Below are 22,568 nucleotides of genomic sequence, written 5' to 3'. Positions count from 1 at the left end.
TTAATTTCCAAACATTTGGAGACTTTTATAGATATCATCTTGTAGGTGATTTCTACCTCAATTCCATATACAGGATTTCGGTTCTTTTAAATCTATCTATCAAGATATGCATTAGAGCTTGGCAACTGGTAAATGTTGCATGTGCACCTGAAAAGGTTAGGCTTTCTATCATTTTGAGATACAGTTTCCTAAATACATTAATTTGTTCAAGCTTGTTGTTCATATTCACTTGCTCTTTATATCTTAAAGGGCTAGATAGCAAATATATTAGGCTTCCAGGCCATAATGCCTCCAAACCAACTACTCACCTTTGTCATTGTAGTATGAAAGCAGCCAGAGACAATATGTAAATGAATGGGTGCAGCTATGTTCCTGTAAAACTCTAGTTACAAAACCCAGTGGCCAGTCTGTGGGCCATAGATTGCCAATGCCTGTTCTATCTAATTATGTTTTGGTCTATTTATTCTATTATCTATAGAGAAATCTCTGCAATTGCAAATTAGTCCAATTGTTTTCATTCTGAAATTTTTGTTTGTATATTATGAAGTCATGTTAGCAGGTGCATATAAATTTAGAATTGATTCTTTTAGAAATATGAACTGTCCCCTCTATCTTCAGTAATGCTTCTTGCATTAAGGAATATCTTGTAAATATGATATACTACAAATATGATATATACAAATATGATAAATATGATATATACAAATTTATTTAACCAAACTTTCTCTTGGTTAGTATTAGTATATTTCTTTTACTATCCTTTTATTTATGTTTATATATTCTTTTATTTAAGGTTGTACTCTTGTAAGCAACACATAGTTTCCTTTTTTTTTTTTTCTAAATCTCATTGACACTCTTAGTCTTTTTCTTGGCATATTTGAGTCTGTTTATATTATATATATTTTTTTCATTGGGTAAATGTAAACATTGATTCAATTCCTGAGACTCTTCACTCTCTGTTTCAAAGTTCTAGCGAGAAGTCTAGGTCACAGGATTTTTTTTTTCCTCCAGTATAGTTTCTGCCCCTGAGATCTCCTCATTTTTTTCTCAGAAAACATATTGTTCCAGTGAAGCTGGGTCTGGCCCTATGGCCATACAGGCTTGCACACACCTTGGTGCCAGTCTCCATCTTCAGTGGTACCCAAACTCATCAGTTCCAAGATTCTTCCCTGTAAGAAGCCAGAACCACAGAAGGGTGGTTGATAATGGGGGGAGCAGGCAAGAGCTTGCCTGTTTTTTCTTATTGATTTGTAGAAGTTCTTTATATATCCTGCTATGAACCCTTTACAGTTATGTGTCTTTTAGTCTATGGTTTATCTTTTTGTTCTCTTAGTGAAACATTTTGATGAGTAAAATTCTAATTTTAATATAATAAATTTAACAATATTTTCTTTTAAAATTTATTTAAAACAGAGAAGAGGAAGTGGTCTGAACCCTTGAGAAGCCTTAGTCTTAGAAGAGAATGAGGCAGAAAATCCCTGAACTTTCTGGCCTTATTAAGGAATGAGACCTTAGTCTTTCTGTTTAAGTATTCACACAGATTTATGCAATATTTTACAAAAGCTACCTTTGGAAGAGAACAGATCCCTTGGAGATAATTCCCCCAATTGACTTTATTATATGTATGTCTAAGATGAACAGTTTGAGATGGTGAATCCCAACTGATTTTGGTTTCAAAGGATGGTAGTGCAAGGAGAAGGAGGAAATTACCATGAGTTTTTGCACAAAGGACAAAGCCACATAACATTATTTTCTACCTGTACACATCCCTACCAGTAAGGACAAGAAAAATAGGTTAAGGTATTCCTTAGAATAAAATCCTTCAGGAGAGTGGAACTGATGTATAATGCAAAAGTACCTGGTCACCAGGGCCTCTTTCTTGGACTACAGACAGACGGGGTCCTCACAGACCCCTGAGAACAGATACACCTATGATGTCAAACACTGTTCCCCTCTGCACCAGTCCCTACTGCTTCCCTGTTGCACAGATTATGGCCCTGCTGCCCAGCTGTGAGTAGGTGAGTTCAGAAGGTTCTCAGACAAGACGCCAAGTGAATAGTTTCCTTCTTGAGTGCTGACTTGGAAAGTGGATTGAGCATGCCCAAGCACAGCAGCAGCAGACAAATGAATAGAGAAAGGCCACAATAAGTCCTGCTTACTGTAGCTGGAAGTGCTGGATCTTGGTAACCAGCAGTTTGTACTGGGCCCCCAGGGGTGCCATGGAGGCTACATCTACAAATATCAGTTGCTCCAGAGGTCCTGTTTCATTGGTTGCTTCGGAGGGACATAAGGTGCGGCTCACTTCCTGGTAGTTGTAACTCCTCTGGTATCTGTAGCAGCCAATGGAAGGAAAAACCAGCAAAAACAAGAGAAAGAGACTCAGTGAACATGCAGGGAAAAAAGCCGATCTTATTTCATTTCTCTCCAAATTTGTTTTTGAGTCCTTATGTTTTGAATTTCAGACTGGACCTATTGATAGTGATTTAGAACTAGTGTCTTTGGCATAAGCTTGTGTGATGTGATAACAGGGATTTGAGTACTTCTCAGTGCTGGCCAGTTCAATTCAGTCATGCCTACATTATACTCAATGATCTTCCTAATTCAAGGAGGAAAATATACCACATTTTGAAGGGGAAACTGTCCTGGTAAAACAACCAGTTGATTTCATATTTCTACTCAAGCTTTCACTGAATGGAACATTAAAAAAAGCTCCCCAGAGCCCAAGTCAAGGCTGTGAGAGTGACTATTTTGATTCTCAAATTACTCAGCCACTAAAAATGATTTAACACCATACTATGTACATATGTCTGAATGTCTTCTGGTTTTTTTCTTAGTAGTGCTATATAGTACCTTACATAGTTTCTCTGCAAAAATATAAACTTCCTGAAGGCAGGGATTTTGTTTTTCTTCCCCCCACCTCCCACTGCTGTATTCTTAGCTCTAGAACTTAGTAGTGCTTAATAAATACTATGGAATGAAGAATGCATACTCTGTGGGCATTCTGAAGAATGGAGGAGGTGTTACTCATTTACGTTGACTGATGAGCCTAACCCTATCCTTAGTGGATAATCCACTGACCCAGAGCTATAGAATATTCTGGATATAATCAAAATGCTAAAAGTTCTTCCAGGTGCTACAAATCTAGGCAGAGTGTTTATCTGAATTCTAAGAGGATGGAAGTTGAACATGCTCGAAACGGTCAGGCTATGTGCATGATCATTATTTGCCCTTAGCATACAATGTCAGCATTCCAAAAGCCTGATTTGTCTTTACTAGGGAAAATACCAATTAAGGTCTAAATCACTGAAAGAAACCAAATGTGAAATTGTCCAGGAGAAGATCCACTTACAGTCCTTGGAAGAGCAGAGGAACCTGCCAGGACAGAACCGCTTTTTGCTGGCGAACCACAACGAGGACTGGGTAGTCGAGGTTCTCGGAGGAACTGTTCACATATACCCGCACAGCATTCACCTGGGAGCCAGGGCAGAGAGGGGGATAAAGTAAATCACACACACACACACACACACACACACACACACACACACACACACGGCATATGCATCATAGCTGCTACCTGACATCATCTTGGGTGAAACCAGATTCTGGAAGCTTCAAATGGCAGGCTGAATATTTTGAATTGGGCAGTCAATACAAGGTTTTGGGAATAAGTCCACAAGAGAAAAAGAAATTGAATATAAACACTACAGATTCAAATACCTTAAAAAAAAAAAAAAAGACCTACAAGCTCCTCAATTGCTGACAAACTTTAATTTTGTTTTTGGAAAATCATTCTGTGCTTTAATCCAAAATGTTATTGCCACATTTTATTCAAGCCTAGCAGATGGCCTGATGCTCCCCTAGCAACAGATAGCATAGGGGCTGAGAATTCTTCTCTTTGCCCTGCTCCGAGGCATAAATCAATCCCTTAGACAAAATGCTTTTCTACATCAGCAGCTCCATGGTTCCTTCTGAATACACATTTCAACCCAAGGATTTAACACTATCAATGCTGTTTTAAAGACAGAAAATTGAACTGTGGCCCTCGATCTAGATAGTTTTGGTATTTTCCTTCAGTTTTTATAATACCATAGGCTAAATGGAAAGAACAAAACAGAAAAAAGACAAGGTAAGAAAGAAAAAGTAAAACTTGATCTTTCACATGAGACTCCCCCCACCACCCCAGTGTTGTATGAAAGCCTTAGTGTTCTCTTGAAAGCTTCTTTATTGGGAAGAAGAAATGAAACAAGAAAATCTTGCCTTTAAACCCTGAAGAACTATACATATTGAAAACAGAAATTGAGGGGCACCTGGATGGCTCAGCTGGTTTAGTGCCAGACTCTCAGTTTTGGCTCAGGTCATGATCTCACAGTTCGTGACATGGAGCCTTGAACTGGGCTCTGTGCTGACTGCAGAGTCTGCTTGGCATTCTCTCCCTCTTCCTCTTTGCCTCTTCCCTTCCCATGCACACTCTCTCTCTCAAAATAAATAAATCAACTTGAAAAAAAATCAAAGTTGAGGGGAAGCAGAACCACATAGATATCATATGCTACTCTTTGGTTCTCGTATATCATTCTTCATTAAACCACTTTGCTATTTTAATGTTGAAACAGTCCAAGAGTAATTAATTTGATAAGAAGCACTTGCTCATGAAGGGAACATTTCCTTGTGCCTAAACTCTACATGTTTCCATGGAAGTTATGGTGCAGCCAATAAATGCCAACACCCTACCTCTAGTGCAGACCTCCTTCCTAACTTCTGGGTGTTCCATAGGCACCCCAATCTCAACCTGTCAGAAATGGAATCTATCATTCTCTTCATCTTTAATTTCCTCTAAATTTCTTTGCTTCTTGAACGGCCTCAGCATGCAGCCATTTCATCTAATGACAACCATTAGATGAGAGTCATCCTTGATTCCTACTCTTTAGCTTTTCTCAGTCAATAGGTCATCAAGTTTTATTGCTTCTACCTCCTTCACTCTGTCCATATCCAGACTCTCCCCGCTACAATGATGCTGTCATAGTTCTCATAGTTTATCTCCTCATCAACAGTACCTTAGCTAGTCTTATCCCCAGGACTCTGCCCCCTCAGATGTCAATTCCATCTTGGCATCCTCCTATATGAAAAGGCCTTTAGTGGCTCTGGGAATTTTCTGACTTACCCCAACACGTGGATGTGCAATTGGCATCTTTTTTTTAAAGTTTATTTATTTTGAAAGAGAGCGCACATGTGAATGTGCATTCAGTCAGGGGAGGGGCAGAGAGAGGGAGAGAGAGAATCCCAAGCAGGCTCCACACTGTCAGGGCAGAGCCCGACCCAGGGCTTGATCTCATGAACCGTGAGCTCATGACCTGAGCCAAAATCTAGAGTTGGATGCTTAACCAAATGAGCCACCCAGATGCCATGCAACTGACATCTTAAATGAGGCGATGGGCAGCCTTGTGGGACTGAGCCCTTAACCTCTGAGATCTGATGCTGAAACCAGCTAGACCTGAACTGAACTGCAGGGCACCCAGCTGGTGTCACAGTGTTACCTGATGTGTGGAAGATCTACCCATTTGGTATCAGAAGTGTTGAGTAGAAGAAAATGGAAGTGAGTTTTCCCTATAGACAACAACAAAGCATTTTTTTTCATGTAGTCAATCATTATTTTTTTCTTGGACACTTCTTCCATCACTTTTAAAATTGAGCTATAATTCACACACCACACAACCCACTCTTAAGGTGTACAATTCAGTATTCACAGAATTATACAACCATCACCACTATTTACTTCCAGAATATTTCATCACTCTAAAGAGAAGCCCTGTACTCATGGCAATGACTCCTCACTCCCTCTTTCCCCTAATCCCTGGTAACTATTAAACTGATTTTTGTCTCTATGAATTTACCTATTCTGGACTTATGGAATATTATATGCTCTTTTGTATTTGGCTTATTTCACATAGCATGATGTTCTCAATGTTCTTCCATGTTGTAGCATGCATCAATGCTTCATTTCTTTTATTGCTAAATGATACTCCATTGTATGCATATCCCACATTTTTTAAATATATTTTTTAGTTTATGGACATTTTGGTTGTTGCCACCTTTTGGCTGTTTCGGTTGTTACAAACAATGCTGCTATGAACATTTATATACACGTTTTTGTATGAATATGTTTTTAATTCTTTTGAGTGTATATCTAGGAGTAGAATTGTTACATGACATGGTAACTCTATGTTTTACTTTTTGAGGAGCTGCCAAAATGTTTTCCAAAGAGATTCATCATTTTACATTCTAGCAATTTACATTACTGGTAATATATAAGTGTTTCAATTTCTCCACATCCTTGCCAACACTTGTTACTTATCTTCTTGCCTATAACTCTCCTAGTAGGTGTGAGTACCTCCTTGTAAACCACATGGTATTTTAACTGTTTACCTGCCTAGCTTTTTTTTTTTTTTTTTTTGGTGCAAAAAGATGGTTTTATTAAAGCATGGGAACAAGAACTGTGGGCACTGCACTGGGGTTTTGAAGACTAGTTATATACTATAGAGTTGGGGGAAGTAAAGGCAAAAGGGAGGTCTCCAAAAGGACTTTCATATGCTAAAGAGTACTCCTAAGATACTGGATGCCTTGCTATTTTCCAACTAAGGATGTTTTCTCTTTAGTAAGGCATTAATATTAAGACAGGAGGGAGTTCCTGGAGAAATGTTATACTTTGTGTTTGTCTCATGTATTCGTCAATGGGATGCAGGTTATAAGGAAATTTAATGTTATTTAAATTTTATTCTTGCCTTTGTTCCCCACATCATATGGAGGGGAGGATGATACTAGGGGCTCCAGGAAACAGAGTATATAGGTTTCTGGAGACTAGGCTGTTGATAAGATTGCCTTTTTCTTGTAATTTACTAAGACATATTGTAAACTGATGGAGACTCCAGTCCTGCATGACAGTGATCTCTATCAGTTAATCATTTGTTTTCCCCTTTCCTTTGCTCTTGGGCAGCCAGGAGTGCCTGAGGAATGTCACACATATCCCACCCAGGGGCTGGGGGAGGGTGTTGCTTGTGCTTTGCCCTCATCTTACCTTATGATCCCTCATCCTATCCCCCCTGAACAATTTTGACGCTTAAATCTTTAAAGTTGCTGGAGGCAGAAGGTCTCATCTTCTGTAATTTCTTCCTGCTGAATGGGGGCATAAAGACGTCCCTACCTGTGGGTCAACATTAGCCAGTCTGGGAATGTATAGGGGAGTTTCGATAGGCGATAGGCAGAGGCAGCTGAATACATCCTGCACTCTTTTAGGAAGGTGCAAACTTTATGTTTGGTATCCCTAGTGTTGACAGAATGAATTAGCTCAGAAGCAAGCTCACTTTTGTGGTGCATAATACGAACATTCACCAGCATTATGCATGCAGCACATGATTTAAAAGCACACTTTTAGGCGGCTTAAATCTACAGCAGTCAGAACTGAGGTACAACCTAAGGAAAGCTGTGAACTAGACAAGCTTCATCTTTAGCCTGTCTGCTCCCTTTTCTGGACCTAGAAATGCAGCCTCCTCTTCCCTTCTTAGGTACTTAGTACCAGAAGGGATTTCCCTCCATTGTTTTTTCACACTTTAAGACAGTGATTCTTAAATTTTAGTGTGCTTTTTTGGCATTCAAATTCCTCAAGCCCACCCCTATAAATTTCTGATTCAGCAGATCAAGAATAGAACTTAAAAGTATGCATCTTAAGCGTGTTGCGAGATTCTGATGCACATGACTTGGAGCCTACACTTTGGGAAGTACTGTTCCAACGAAACCATCTAGTGGATGACCACATTTGTCAGCAACTTGCCAACTGCCCATTATTATGAGATGCACAACCCTGAGACCACCAAATGTCACTAGCATGTCTGGAAGCTGGTGTCGTCTGGGGCTAAAACTGGGTTGGAAGGAAGGAAGTCTGTAGGGAGAACAGATGTATCACCACCATGGTTACCCCATTCACTGCTCATTGCCACACCCTAATTTTATTCCTTGTCTGGCTCTTGTAATCCACTTACTTTTGTATTATTTAATAATGATCTTACTAATTATAATAAAAACAAACTCAGAGATACTGACATAATAAATTGCAGAAAAATATATTAGAGTAGGAGATCGAACTGGGCAGGTTTTTTTTGAGACAAATAAATAACGCATTGCCCCCAGGAAGGGATAAAGAGTCCTGTTGAAATTTTGCTTTGCTTTTTCAGAGGCTAACACACAACTGAGAAGATTGGATTATATCTGCAGCAGTGAAATAAGCCATATAAAGGCAAAAGTGAATGAAGGACAGTGTTGACCATGCATAATGGATCATGACACCTTGTAACAGACCATTCTTAAGAGCCAAGATTTTCCCTCCTATGGCTTTTTTTTCTGTTGTCGTGAGCACCTAGCAGTGCTCCCCCCTTGCCCATGGGGCCTATGTTCCAAGACCTGCAGTGAATGCCGAAAACTGCAGATAGTACCAAACCCTATTATAGCATCTTTTTCCCACACATACACACTTATGATAAAGGTTATACATTAGGCACAGTAAGAGATTGATAACAATACCTAATAATAAAATAGAACAATATAACAATAATTGTAATAAAAGTTACATGAATATGGTCTCTCTGTGACTCAAAATATCCTACTCTACTGTACACACCCTTCTTGCGATGATGTAAGAGGATAAAATTCTCACATGATGAGATTACTTGACACGAATGACATAGGCATCATGACATAGTATTAGGTTACTGTGGATCTTCTGACCATATGTCAGAAGGAGAATTATCTGCTTCTGGACTGTGGTTGACCATGGGTAACCAAGATTGTGGAAAGTGAAACCACAGATAAGGGGGGGGTACTGTATGTATGTATGTGTATATATATATATATATATATATATACACACACAGTATATATATATATATATATACAGTATATGCATATATACAGTATATATATATATATCTTATTTTCTTTCTATTTTAAAAAAAATGTTTTTTAACATTTTATTTATTTTTGAGACAGGAAGAGACAGAGTATGAACAGGGGAGGGTCAGAGAGAGGGAGACACAGAATCCGAAACAGGCTCCAGGCTCTGAGCTGTCAGCACAGAGCCCGATGCGGGGCTCGAACTCACGGACGGCGAGATCATGACCTGAGCCGAAGTCGGCCGCTTAACCGACTGAGCCACCCAGGTGCCCCTCTTTCTATGTTTTTTACAAGTAAGGGGTTGTGTTATAGCTAAGGGAGAAAAATTATTTAAGTATTCTCATTACTGATATTATATAGATCACAATTATGAAAGATCTTAAAGCTTTGAGACTCCCAATTTAATCTTTTGGAACATGTCAATAGGGGAAAGTTCAAAATTATAAGTAATATAATTCTGTTGCATAAAGAGGATGAAAATGAGTTTAATTTAAAATCTGGTTTGGTTTTGCTAAATTAATGAGGCTGTAGGCTCTATTAGTTGGAACATCAGATTATAAATCAGAGATTATTGGTTTCCATTATTAAGCATGGCCCTGTTTTCCTGTGTGATCTTTAAAAACAGAGTCTACTTATAAAATAGCTAAAATAGAATTTGCTTTTCCTAACGTGTGTTGTTTTAGTAACTGTGTTATTTTCAGAAGGTATATATCTTGGGAGTGTTTAGGTTCTTTGATCTTTCCTTCCTTCCCTCCTTCTTTCCACCCTTTCCTGCTACCCTTCCACGATCTCTCCAACATTCATCAAACATCCCCTGAGTTAAGAGCACTGGGATATGAAGTGGGCATACTAAAGGCAATCTTTTTTTTTTTAATGTTTATTTATTTTTGAGACAGAGAGAGACAGAGCATGAACGGGGGAGGGTCAGAGAGAGGGAGACACAGAATCTGAAGCAGTTACCTTTTTTTTTTTAATGCTTATTTTTTATTTATTTATTTATTTTGAGAGAGCGAGCAGGGGAGGTGCACTGGGAAGAGGAGAGAGAGAATCCCAAGCAGACTCCACACCGTCAGCACAGAGTCTGATGCGGGGCTTGAACCCAAGAAACATGAGATCATGACCTGAGCTGAAACCAGGAGTCAGATGTTTAACCGACTGAGCCAGCCAGGTGTACCTTGAAAACAATAATCTTAAATTTGGTGCTTATCACTTCTGTGTATGTATATTTTACTACAGATGGATGATAGGTAGATAGATAGATAGAAAGAAAGGTTTTGCTTGTTTACAAAGTTTATGTAAATGAGATCACGCAGTATGTATTCTTCAGCAACCTGCTCTTTCTCTCAATTGATATTCTTCAGAGTGACCCATACTGGTCCATATCATAGTTTATTCATTTCATTCTTATTCATAATTCCTTGTGCTTATGTAAGAGGGTTCTTCTTGGGTATAAACTTAGTGGAAATGCTGGCATGTAATGTGAACCCATATTCAGCTTTAGCAGAGATTGCCAACTTGCCCTCTGAAGTGGTTGTACTAAATAACATTTTCATAAGCGATATGCAAGAGTTCCTGTTTCTCTGCATCCTTGAGAATGTGGTATCATACTTTTGAGGCTTTACCTTTCTGTGAGTGTAGAGGGCTAAACATCTTTACACATATTCTTTGGCCATTCTTCACCTCTGCAGTTGCTCTTCATATATATCCTTTGCCTATCTTTCTGTTGGGTTGTTCTGTTTTTCTGTGAGTTCTATATGTTCACGCTCCTGATGTTTTGTCTGTTATATATGTACCAATAACATCTCCTATTCTATGGCTCATTTCTTTCCTTCATTCATGGTGTTTATAGTTTCTTGATTTCACAGTGAAACAATAGGAGAAGCCTATATCCATAGTGGTGCTCAATGGAGTCAGGGATTCAAAATGGTGATAATACCATGATCTGACCAAGCACTGTGTGCAGACTGGGATGCAAGAAGCTTGGGTTCCAGTCATGATTCTTCCATAGCTGAGTATCCCTGGGGAAGTCACACCACCTCTATGTTTTGGGCTCCTCATCTATAAATAGTATCTTGGGACTAGATCATCTTCTTGAGCACCTTCCCAGATACAATAAATTTCTCTGAGTCAAGGTCATGTGCACAGGCAGGCAATGACAGGACCTATGTGGACAAGTCCAACTTAACTACAGTTGGGGGAATGACCAACCAGCTTCTGTGCTGTATTGCCTGACTCCCCCACACAGATAGCCACTTTGATCCTTGTGTGCCCACAGTACCTGCTTACATTGCTACCACAACATCACATTATGCTGTTGGTGATAACATCATTTGTCTCTCTGACTAGATCATGAACTCCTCAAGGACAAGATTATCTTTAGGGGCACCTGGGTGGCTCAGTTGGTTAGGAGTCCGACTTCGGCTCAGGTCATGATCTCACAGTCCGTGAGTTTGAGCCCCGCGTCGGGCTCTGTGCTGACAGTTCGGAGCCTGGAGCCTGCTTCAGATTCTGTGTCTCCCTCTCTCTCTGCCCCTCCCCCACACATGCTCTGTCTCTCTCTGCCTCTCAAAAATAAGAAAACTAATAAAAATAAAATAAAATAAAAGGTAATTGTTTTCAAAAGCTTTGAAGGAGCTGAGACTTTATTTACCCCCATTGCCACAGTTTCATTGATACTATGGAAGACAGACTTCTGGGTTAGGGACAAAGGACTTTATTCCTCTTGTCACAGCAAGCAGCATGAACATCAGCACATTTGCAACAGTTCCTCTTGCCATCAAGTACCACTAAGGTGATGTGAATGGGCCCAGATTGCTGCCCATATATGGGTAGGCTGCACAACAGAAGAGGAACTGTGAGCTTAGGGAATGCATATCTTTTATAATGGGCAGCAAACCTGCCTCACCTTTGCTCCAGAGACTGACACTGTATCTTCTGAGGCTGTTTGCTATACAAATATTCTTGAGACAATAGTATAGAAAAAAATTCAGTCAGTATCTCCCTGTAAGATGTGCAGAAATCAAGAGACCCATGAAGAACTGTCTCCCCAAAATGATTACTCTGGGGGATGAAGGACATCTGAGGACAGTCTAGAATCTAGCTACTTTAGGGTGGGGACAAATAGAGAATTCTAATTGTCTTTTTGTTTCTAAAAAAATTTTTTTTTACATTTATTTATTTCTGAGAGACAGAGATAGAGCATGAGTGAGGGAGGGGCAGAGAGAGAGAGAGAGAGAGAGAGAGAGAGAGAGAGACAGGGAGACACAGAATCCGAAGCAGGCTCCAGGATCTGAGCTGTCAGCACAGAGCCAGACACAGGGCTTGAACCCACGAACTGTGAGATCATGACCTGAGCATGAAGTCATATGCTTAACTGACTGAGCCACCCAAGTGCCCCTTGTTTTTTTTTTTTGTTTGTTTGTTTCTTAAGCTGAGTTGTGGTCACACAGGTGTTGTGTTATTTTCTATACTTGTTTACATATCTAAAATATTTCATTGTAATAATAAAAAGGAAGCCATGATGTTTTACCCATTTCTGAGGGACAGCCCTCAGTTTATGTAGTCTCTTTGTTGTTCAGGGATGCAGCAAACACTCAGTTACCAACACACTCTTGTTGCTCTTCTGGCTTATTTTGTTATAGTCTATCCTTATTTTAGTGATGGACCTGCTTATGCTAACTTCACTGATTTCTCTCTCTCTCTCTCTCCCTCCGTCTCTCTCCCTCTCTCTCTCAGCTAGCTGCAGAACTTTGCATTGTCTTTGCTCTAAATATCACAGCTCATTTCCCCACTGCTTTACCCTGGAAAAGAAATATGGTCAGGGCCATATTGCCCTAATGAAGCTAGCACTGCCCTAAATGGTAAGCTGCCTGACCTAGATTCTGTACCAGGCATATGAATTTCCTAGGTCTGCTATAACAAAGTACCACAAATTGGGTGGCTTGAAACAACAGGAAGGATGTGGCCTGGAGTCTGGAGGCCAGGAGTCTGAAATCAAGATGTCAGCCAGGCCACATTACCTCTGAAACTCTGGAGAGAATCCTTTCTTGACTCTTTGTACCTTTTGCTGGTGGACATCAATCCTTAGTACTCCTTGGCTGGCAGCTACATCACCATAGTGTCTATCTGTTGTCACATGGTGCTTTTGTTACAGAACCAGGCTGGAATGCTGGTGGAAAAACCAAGCAGCACTCGGAGATCTTGGTGGATTGGAGATTTATTTAACATTGGCAGGCTCAGAGGAGACCATTTCCTCCAAAGATCTGAGCACCGAATTCAAGCGGGAAGGGTAATTTATAGCTGTCAGCCTCCATACATGGGGGGGGGGGGGGCGGTTCATGCACATGGAAAACAGGGCAAGAAGAACCCGGAAGAGGGGTTTCTAAGGAGCTTGTTTTAGTCCCATCGGCCATCTTTGGCACGTTACTTTATTCATTTCTCCAACATTCCCCTCTTTGATGCCTTTTAAAAAACTTTCAGTAGGCATCACCTTTCAGTTTTACAGGTTGTACTCTCAGAAGGCTAAGATACGTGCTGCAGTTTGGTGAGCAACAGTGTTTTCAATAAAATGTACTGGGGCATTTAGTATGCAGGAGCCAATGGTCACAAGTAAAATTATGGAAAGGAGGGGCCCTGCCAAGGCAGGGAGCCAGAGTGCCCAGTCTGTGAGATCCCATCTTCTCCACTGACTGATATTTTCCTGTTATCTATGTTGAATTCTTTCCTTGAGTTCCTTAACTTTAGTCCTGACTATTCCTGATTGGCTTACAAAATAGCAACATTCCTCCCCCAGAAAGATACAAGTCCCTCCTTTTTCTGAAGTGAGGAGATCGAGGGCTCGCCTATTTTGGAGGGACACTGCTGCCAGGGAGTTTATTTGGCTTTGTCAGGTTACCAGGGCGTCTGCCATCCGTTCCATGTCCAGCTTGTTGGTGCAGTCTCTCTCAGTCCAACAGCAAGAAGCAAGATCAGGGCTATGACACCAGTAAGGGGCAAGGGCTGGCAGAGTTGCATCCGAACCCCTGGGCTCAGTCCACGCGTTGATTCCTCAAGCTTCTGCCATGCACAGGCCAGCCAGCTTCTGGGGTGTGGCTGGAGCAGGGCTGGAGATCTCAGGGTCCAGTGTCTTTTTGAGGGTCAGTTTAAGCGGGTTGATTGGATCTGGATCACTTCTCCAGGTTGTCGATTCCCCTGAGTTGGCCTTCTTAACTCTGGAGTGATGGACCCATGGGGTGATAACCTGAAACTGAATCCTCTATTTGGTTCTACATCTGTAAAGTCCACCTCCAAGTCTTCGAAAGGGGTGGGTTTCTGGTAACTGTCAGATCAGGTTTAGGGAAGGTAGGTTTGCATATTTAGAGATCCATCCTGTTTTCCAGTTGTTTAAATAATCATATGCCCATGGGGTCTTATTATTATCCTCATAGAATAACAAGCATAGAAGATTGCCTATACATGAAATACTGTGACGATTTTTCTGCAGTTTACCTCAAGTTGTCTAGTTTAGGCAAACAGCAAACATTTAAAGACAATCACAAAGAATTTAATATCCATAATGGTGCATTGTTGAAACATAGTTTTTCTCTCTAAAAACCCCCCTTTCCAGAGATAGCCAAATTGAGACCAATGCATTTGTAGAACAAGTCCAGTCTTAACAAACCTGGCCTAATTATTTACATAAGCCCAGCAAGAATAGTGATTGATCATGAGGATCTTTTGAAGTTTGCTTTTCTGGAACCTGTCATAAGGAATCTCCAGGTTGAACTTTTAGTAGCCTCTCCAGGCCAGAAGCCAAGCCAAATACTCGCCATCAGACAGGCCTGCAATATCTGTAGAATTGGGCGAATTCCTCTTCATGAGGTCCCCAAGATATCCTGAGGTTCCTGCATCTGCCAGGAAGTGACCTTCTTTACTCACCTGGTGAAGCCGCTGTGAACTCTGTAAGCAAGGTATCAGGCCAACATTTCCAAGGGTCTTTATGGCTCCATGTTTCATAAAGCCAACCTTAGTTCCTTAAAGTTGTCTGGTCATATCTGAGTCTATGAATGTCACTCTCAAATATGACCTTCCAGTCAAAGCCTTGGTAAAATAACCAGTATTTCCAATGGTGACGAGTTATAAGATGAACAGATTCTTATTGAACTTATGCAAACAATTGTAATTGTCAGAAAGAAAGAATACTCAGAGAGTTTTTGAATTTCAGGGGAATTATGTAGAGAGAAAAGATGAATGCTTCAGTTTACAAATGAATACTCTATGACATTTTTGTATATCATAGATATCTTAAGAGAAAGTTTCCTTAATCTGTAAAAGGAAACATTAGAGAACCAGCAATATTTTTAACAAGAATCACAAAACTATAATCTTCCTCAGTTCCTTTAATCACCACGTTCTTAATCCTTGTTCAATTAGAATGTAGCTTTTTAGTTCTGGAAATTCTTACCCATTTTAGTATTAATCTTAAAGATGTCAAATACCTGTATTTGTCCCCAAAGACCTTTTTATAAATCTCCTTGAAGAAGAAACATGTTTTGGTGAGAGAATAAGAACAATTATAAATGACAAAATCTCAGAAATAGACATTGTTAAAGATCTGATGAAAGTTCATTATGATGCAGTTGACAAAGAAATTCAGTTATTTCTGTGATGCATAACACTTCAAGTAATCAGAATATTAAGTGATGACCTTATACCAAAACATTAAAACTTTAGGAACTGCATATATTTGGACAGTTACAGCATTTTTACCTGTGCAATACAACCTAAGGGTTACCATTGTATGGCAGTGCTTTTCCAAGTAACTTAGCATCCCAAATAAAAGGGCCCAATCGGTCAAAAAGACTTCACCTACCATTTAAATCCTGGGAAGTTTGTTAAAACCCCAGGATGTCATAAGCACATCCTAAATAGGATTACAGATCATTACAGATCTTAAAATTTTATTTACTCAACCAAGGTGGCAATAAAAGATCCCAAAGGTGAATGTATAGCATTATATAGTTGTTACCAAAACCTAGCTCCTTTAATATTGAGAAGTTTTAACTAAGTAATCAAAGACCTGGTAGAAATGAAACCTAATACTTTGGCTTTCCCGGAAGACAAACCTTTGTTTGCATTGTCTTATCAAGAGCAGATCAATGGTCCAAGAAAACTTTGTAATTTGAGCACGGAGAAAAGCGGAATTTCAACCTTATACCAGTGTACTTGTAAAATTCCATTCATCTCAACCTTAGTCCATCCTGAGCACACATAAAATTCCTTTCCAAAGATTTCCCTTCATGAACCTTCTTTGCTTTGCCTTCAAACTTTGTCCCAAAGCCATTTCTCTCCAAATAACCAGTCTCATTTAGGACAAAATTACTTTCTTCTACCCTCAATAAAACTGTATTTCCATTCCTTATATCTCTTACATACCTCCTACTTTCCTACATACAGGGTTGCTTTCTTTATTTCCATCAGTCTTAAGTACACTTAGCAGAATTTTAACTCTTAGGAAACCTTAGTCTCCAACTGAGGACTTAGTAACCAACTGAGAGGTGTTTACATCAGAATTTTTTTAGATGGTAAATTCGTGAACCAATTAAATACAAAGCATGTTTTCCAATAGGTATGAATAGCCTTGATTTCTCAGCAATAAGAAGTTAAAAACACAAACCTATGTCCAATAATCAAAGCTTTAGCATTCCATCCTATTTGGAAAGTTTCAGGTAACCAAGGACCTTGAAAGTTATCTTAACAATTACCCATGAAAACTTTGAGACAGACAAAATTAACTATCATTAACAAATTGCAACAGAGATAACATGAGCTTATTTGACCTTTGCTGATAACTTTAAAAATAGGTCCAATAAACTTAAATTAGTTTAAACACTGAATATGTTTCACCTGTGTCCACCTAAAAGTCAATCCATTTTTCCCCATTGTCAATTTTCACCTGGGGCACCAGTGGAGGTATCTGAAATGGGTGGTCCAAGGGGGTGCACTTTGCTCCTTGACCTGGAGGGTGGGAGGAGGAACCAATGGTGCCTGAGACACTGAGGATGGTATAGGACCACATCCAAGTTGGTACAGACACGTGAGGGGGAGGGGAAGGCAGAAGCAGCAACTGCTTGGGAACATTCCTTAAAGTCCCTGTCCTGAGGTAGACTAACCACATTTGGCTCCAATTATAGCCGTTAACCTGGGAAATGAGGGAGAATCCCTCCATCTATTAGGCAGAGGATCAAGGAGAGAGAGTCAGTGTCCCCTTTAGTCTGATTCTATCTTGGCTAGACCAATAAAGTCCCTTTCTTGGGGGGACCTGATATCGGCTGGTTGGGACACTTATTCTTTTTAATGTCCTTCCCCTGGCAGTAGGTTCACTGACCACTTGCTAAGGAGGTTCTGGGCCTCCCCCCTTTTGGCGGCTAGACCTTCCCCATCCTTTTGTCCTGGCTCTTTTGTGCATCTGGAGCAAACAGGGTTTAAGCCTCGCAAAGTCTCTTATAATAATGCCAGGGGCGTGGGGGGAAATCCCCTTGCTACTGGGCATATTTATGGGCTTCTCAGCCCCTGCTCTGATCTCTGGAGGAGAGCCTCTTGGTACCAGCACATGTGGGAGGGGAAGAGAGATGGGCAGCGGTGATGGAAAGACAGGCGGGGAGGAGTTTCAAGCTCAGGGGCAAGGGGGAGGGACCCTGATGAGTCATAAGGAGGAAGAAAGATGATATCTTCCTCTGTCTCCTGTAAACACTAGGGGAGCGGTGGGTCACTTCTTTGGCTCCCTGGGTGAGTTTCCAGATAAAGTGGCCAAAACTGCTGCCTGGCTCCACCCGCCATGGACAAATCACACCCAAGGCGGAGGATTTCGGGAAATTTCAAGCCAGGAGTTGATGCATGGAATTTGATCAGGCTGACCTGGGTCTCTGGAGACAATATGCCAGATGCAGCGGACCATCGGAACATCAAAGGTTCCCCCAGAGGGCCCCCCACACACACCAAAAGTGGGCCATTTCAACTCACACAGGGCCCCCAACATGCCAGGGGCTATCCCAATTCCAGTCTCCCAAAAACCCCTTCCTTGCTCCATCCTGACCCCACAATGCTCCTGGGAGGCAGAGTCGCAAAGACAGAGGGATGGGGTGCCCCCTCTAATGAAGAGACCAGTCAGATGCCCATATGGCTGTGTCCCAAAGGAACTTAGGTGACGCTTAGCGGTAGCGGTCTCAGCTTTGTGACTTACAATCAGAAACTATTCTGATGCCACCATAGACTGTGTGCCATTCACCATGGAATCACAGATAGCCCACTCAGACTTCTTGGGCTTTGGGGGATCTTAAGGGTGCCCGCCCGTGGAGCCACACAATCGAACACAGCAGGCAAGTTAGACTGAGTCACACATTCACATTCACATTCACATTCACATTCACATTCACATTCACATTCACATACACACCAGAGGTTATTATATTCCCTCCCACAGAATTCCTACCTGTGAGACTTCTGAGGTCTCTGGGAAGTGATCAAGTCCCCCTTCCACTCTTGCAAGTGGGCCTGACTAGATTGGGCCCCAGCCTTACCAGTTCTGACATCGGGTACAGGTCCTTACCTGCCAAGTCTCCTTGAGTCTGGCGGGGATGGCAGAGTGGGGGTCAGTCTGAGGCAACCTAGAGGGAGGCTGCCAAAATTAGGGCAGGGCACGCCTTCTCCCTTGCGATCCCTCATTCAGTCACTGCCTCGCCATTCTCCCAAACCAGTGGCAACAATGGGCCAGCGCAGTTGGGTTTCCCAGGCAGGGAACCAAATATGTTACAGAACCAGCCGGAATGCTGGCAGAAAAGCCAAGCGGCACTTGGAGATCTTGGTGGATCGGAGATTTATTTAACGCCAGCAGGCTCAGAGGAGACTGATTCTCCAAAGATCTGAGTGCCGAATGCAAGCAGAAAGGGTAATTTATAGTTGTCAGCCTCCATATTTGGGGGGAGGGAGGTTTCGCATGTGTGGCAAACAGGGCAAGCAGAACCTTGAAGAGGGCTTTCTAAGTCAGAGACCAGAGCTTGTTTTAGTCCCATCGGCCATCTTTGGTGCATTGCTTTATTCATTTCTTCAACACTCTGTGTGTCTCTGTTTCACAAGCTGATGCCCTTTCTGTGCATGTCTGTATCCAAATTTCCCTCTTCTTAGTGCCAGAAATAAAATCTAGGTCTACATATTTTTCTTCACTATGGCGTAAATTTACAGAAGATAGTTTTCTTTTTTTTTTTTTAAATATTTACTTTTAATTTTTTTAATGTTTATTTATTTTTGAGACAGAGAGAGACAGAGCATGAACGGGGGAGGGGCAGAGAGAGAGGGAGACACAGAATCGGAAGCAGGCTCCAGGCTCTGAGCCATCAGCCCAGAGCCTGACGCGGGGCTCGAACTCACGGACTGTGAGATCGTGACCTGGCTGAAGTCGGACGCTTAACCGACTGAGCCACCCAGGCTCCCCAGAAGATAGTTTTCTAAGGCTGATTCAGGAATAAGGAATTTTAAACAGTCACATCAATAACTATAGAAATTATTTTAATGCATATCTCTCTTTTAAAAAAATCCAGCATGATTTTTTTCCAGGGTCCACCTGAATGACCTCATCTTTACTTGATTACAGCTGCAAAGACCCTACTTCCAAATAAGGTCACATTCATAGCTTCCAGGGGTTAGGACTTCAACATATATTTTTTTGGGGGGGGAGGGAACATAAATCAACCCTAACATTAGATTTATAGGATTTTTAAACAATAAAGTCATTCTCCAAGACTCTGAATCTCTCAGATGGTCACATCACTGTATCTTCAACTTGTACCCACCTGCCAAGACCCTTTGAGCTGAGTGAAGCAGGCCTTCTGGGAGGGTCCATTATGTGACTATTGTATGAAAACAGCTTCCTTCCCCTGAGCAAAGTGGCCTTGCAGTTCTGAATCCCTTTCTTTCTTTTTTAAATTAATTTATTTTAGAGAGAAAGAAAGGAGGAGGTGGGGGGGGGGGGGACAGGGGCAGAGAGAGACAGAATCTTAAGCAGACTCCACACTCAGTGTGGAGCCCAACATGGGGCTTGATCCCATGACCCTGGGATCATGACCTGACCTGAAATCAAGAGTCTGATGTTCAGCTGACTAAGTCCCCCAGGCACCCTATGAATCCCTTTCTTATTAGAGGTTAGAAAGTCCTATTAAATGAAGCATTTCATCCCCAAATTTTCATAACTACTAGAAGGAATGAAGTTACTTCAATCACAGATTATACCCTTTTTTTTTAAAGAGATAAGCATTAAAATAATTCCTATAGTTATTGATGTGACTGTTTAAAATTCTCTCTGCCTGATTCAGCCTTAGAAAACCATATTATGTAAATTTATACCATAATGAAGAAAAATATATAGACCTAGCTTTTACTTCTGGCACTGACATCTACTATCTGGGTGACCTTGGACAAATCACTTAAATTCCCTGGGCCTCAGTGTCCTCAACTGTAGAATGGGAACAGTAACGCCCAGGCTATCCACCTCCATAGACTATGGGCAACAGTATTCTGTGACCTTCAAAGCACCAGGCCCAGCAGAAAGCAGAGGTGTCCCACCAGGGCTTTGGGTTGGGCAGTGCTTTTCCACTCTCACGGACACACCAATCGGTGTTGATGTCTTTCATGTGTGCAGACACACTTATAAGTCCAATTGTCCCTGGCAAAGGAGAAGTTTATATGGCTCACCTCATGTAAGATATTAATTTCCTCTCACCATTTGGCTTCCAGCTTTCCTGGAACAGTGTATTCATCTTGTTGAAAAGAGCAGTTTACCCTTGGGAACTATTTATTCTCTATAGTTGTAGATTCTCAGCATTTTGCATTCAAAGCACTTTTTTCTTCTTATTTTATTTACTTATTTATTTATTTATTTTTTGAGAGAGAGAGAGAGAGTGCGCGCATGAGTGCGCTAGGGGCAGAGAGAGAGGGAGACACAGAATCCAAAGCAGTCTCCAGGCTCTGAGATGTCAGCACAGAGCCCGATGTGGGGCTCGAACTCATGAACTGTGAGATCATGAACTGAGCCAAAGTTGGACACTTAACTAACTGAGCCCCCAAGGTGCCCCTCAAAGCACTTTTCTAAGCACCATGATTTACATACCTCATCTCACCAATTTCATTATCTACACACAAATATATCTATATAAACTTTCCTCTTTAGGCTTATGATTTAAATTTTATATTGAGCATTTCAATTCCAATAAAAACATGGGAAACATTAAAGAGAGGTATAATAATTGGCAGGCCAGGAGTACAGAACAATACACAGTCTAAATTCCAGCTGCTTAGCAATGGACTTTGTTCATTCATTAAATATTTGACTCCCTGTCCTGTACCAGGCTTTGCTCTGGCACAGGAGATACATTACTAGGCAATGTAGATATAGTGTGCCCTCATTGAGATCACAGGTTTGCCTATGGAATGCCAATTAAACAAGGAATTGCATTAATATTTAAGTTCCTGTAGAAGTCCATGACATAGATTTTCAGGTTGAGTATTATCCTAAAGAGTGAGTAGCATTAACCAGAACAAGAGAAATGTCCGAACAAAGGGAACAGTGTAGTAGGTATGAGGAAGGAGGGAGGGAAGGAAGGAAGGAGAAGGCAAGAAGGAGGTTTGAAAAATTAAGAGAAAATCAGTTTGACTGAAGCTGACAGTGTATGAGGAATATTACAGTCCCGAAGAGTCTTAAAGCCATGTGGGAGAGGTTGGGGTTTTACTCTAAGGGCAACAGAAAGCCTTTGGAGGGTTTTAAGTGCCACCACCCCATTGCCATGGCCATTTCTGGAAACCAAGGTTGCCTCTGTTGCTGCTGAACAGCTGCTTCCCTGCATCATTTGCCCCCAAATCAAAGTCTGGATTGGTAGTACCGAGGCCACAGGCCATGCTTGAATTTGGTGTGTGTGTGTGTGTGAAAGCAGGTGCTGCTGTTCCACTTGTGTACAAGAAGGAGCTCTTGCTCCAGCAGAGACTTATGAAATGAGGAATTTCCCCAAACATATAGGAATGGAGCTTAGATGTTAGGCAGTCAAAACATGGCCAAGTTGGAAAGTCTTTTACATGGAACACGAAGACCCTTCTATACAACAAATATTCCACACAGCACACTGGGAACTGCTGTCCTACATATTTTCTTCACAAGAATGGGGGTCAAGTATACCCCAAAGACCATAACCTATAAAACTTATGGACTGTATTACCCAATTTTATACTCAATTGTATCATTTTTTCCATGTTTTATATTTGGTCATTGTTCCGTGCATTTGTTTTGTCTCTCTTAGAAGATTTTATCTATGACATATTTGGGGTCTAGCAATGTATCTGACAGTACATACACTACAAGTATTTACCTTTTTAAAAAAATGTTTATTTATTTATTTTGAGAGAGAGAGAAAGAGCACAAGTGGGGGAGGGGCAGAGAGAAAAGGAGAGAGAGAATCCCAAGCAGGCTCCATGTGCTGTCAGTGGAAAGCCCCAAGCGGGGTTTGGTCTCATAAACCATGAGATCATGACCTGAGCTGAAATCAAGAGTCAGACGCTCAACCAACTGAGCCACCCAGGCGCCCCCAAATTTCCTGTTTTTATGTGAGTGG

General features: G+C 41.1%; 1 protein-coding gene across 4 annotated transcripts in view; it reads right to left on the bottom strand.

The window, feature by feature from the left end:
- SIDT1 (SID1 transmembrane family member 1) overlaps positions 1-22,568 on the bottom strand; it is a 111,450-nt gene that overhangs the window by 65,863 nt on the left and 23,019 nt on the right. For all 4 annotated transcript variants that reach the window (XM_053220872.1, XM_053220873.1, XM_015075318.3 and 1 more), the window contains exons 2-3: positions 3,350-3,471; positions 2,160-2,330 (exon numbers count right to left, since the gene is read on the bottom strand). In XM_053220872.1, coding sequence (XP_053076847.1) covers positions 2,160-2,330; positions 3,350-3,471 — 293 coding nt within the window. The remainder of the gene's footprint in view (positions 1-2,159; positions 2,331-3,349; positions 3,472-22,568) is intronic.

This window comes from Acinonyx jubatus, chromosome C2, assembly GCF_027475565.1.
Source record: "Acinonyx jubatus isolate Ajub_Pintada_27869175 chromosome C2, VMU_Ajub_asm_v1.0, whole genome shotgun sequence".
NCBI lineage: Eukaryota > Metazoa > Chordata > Mammalia > Carnivora > Felidae > Acinonyx > Acinonyx jubatus.
This window is presented reverse-complemented; position numbering and strand designations above follow the sequence as displayed.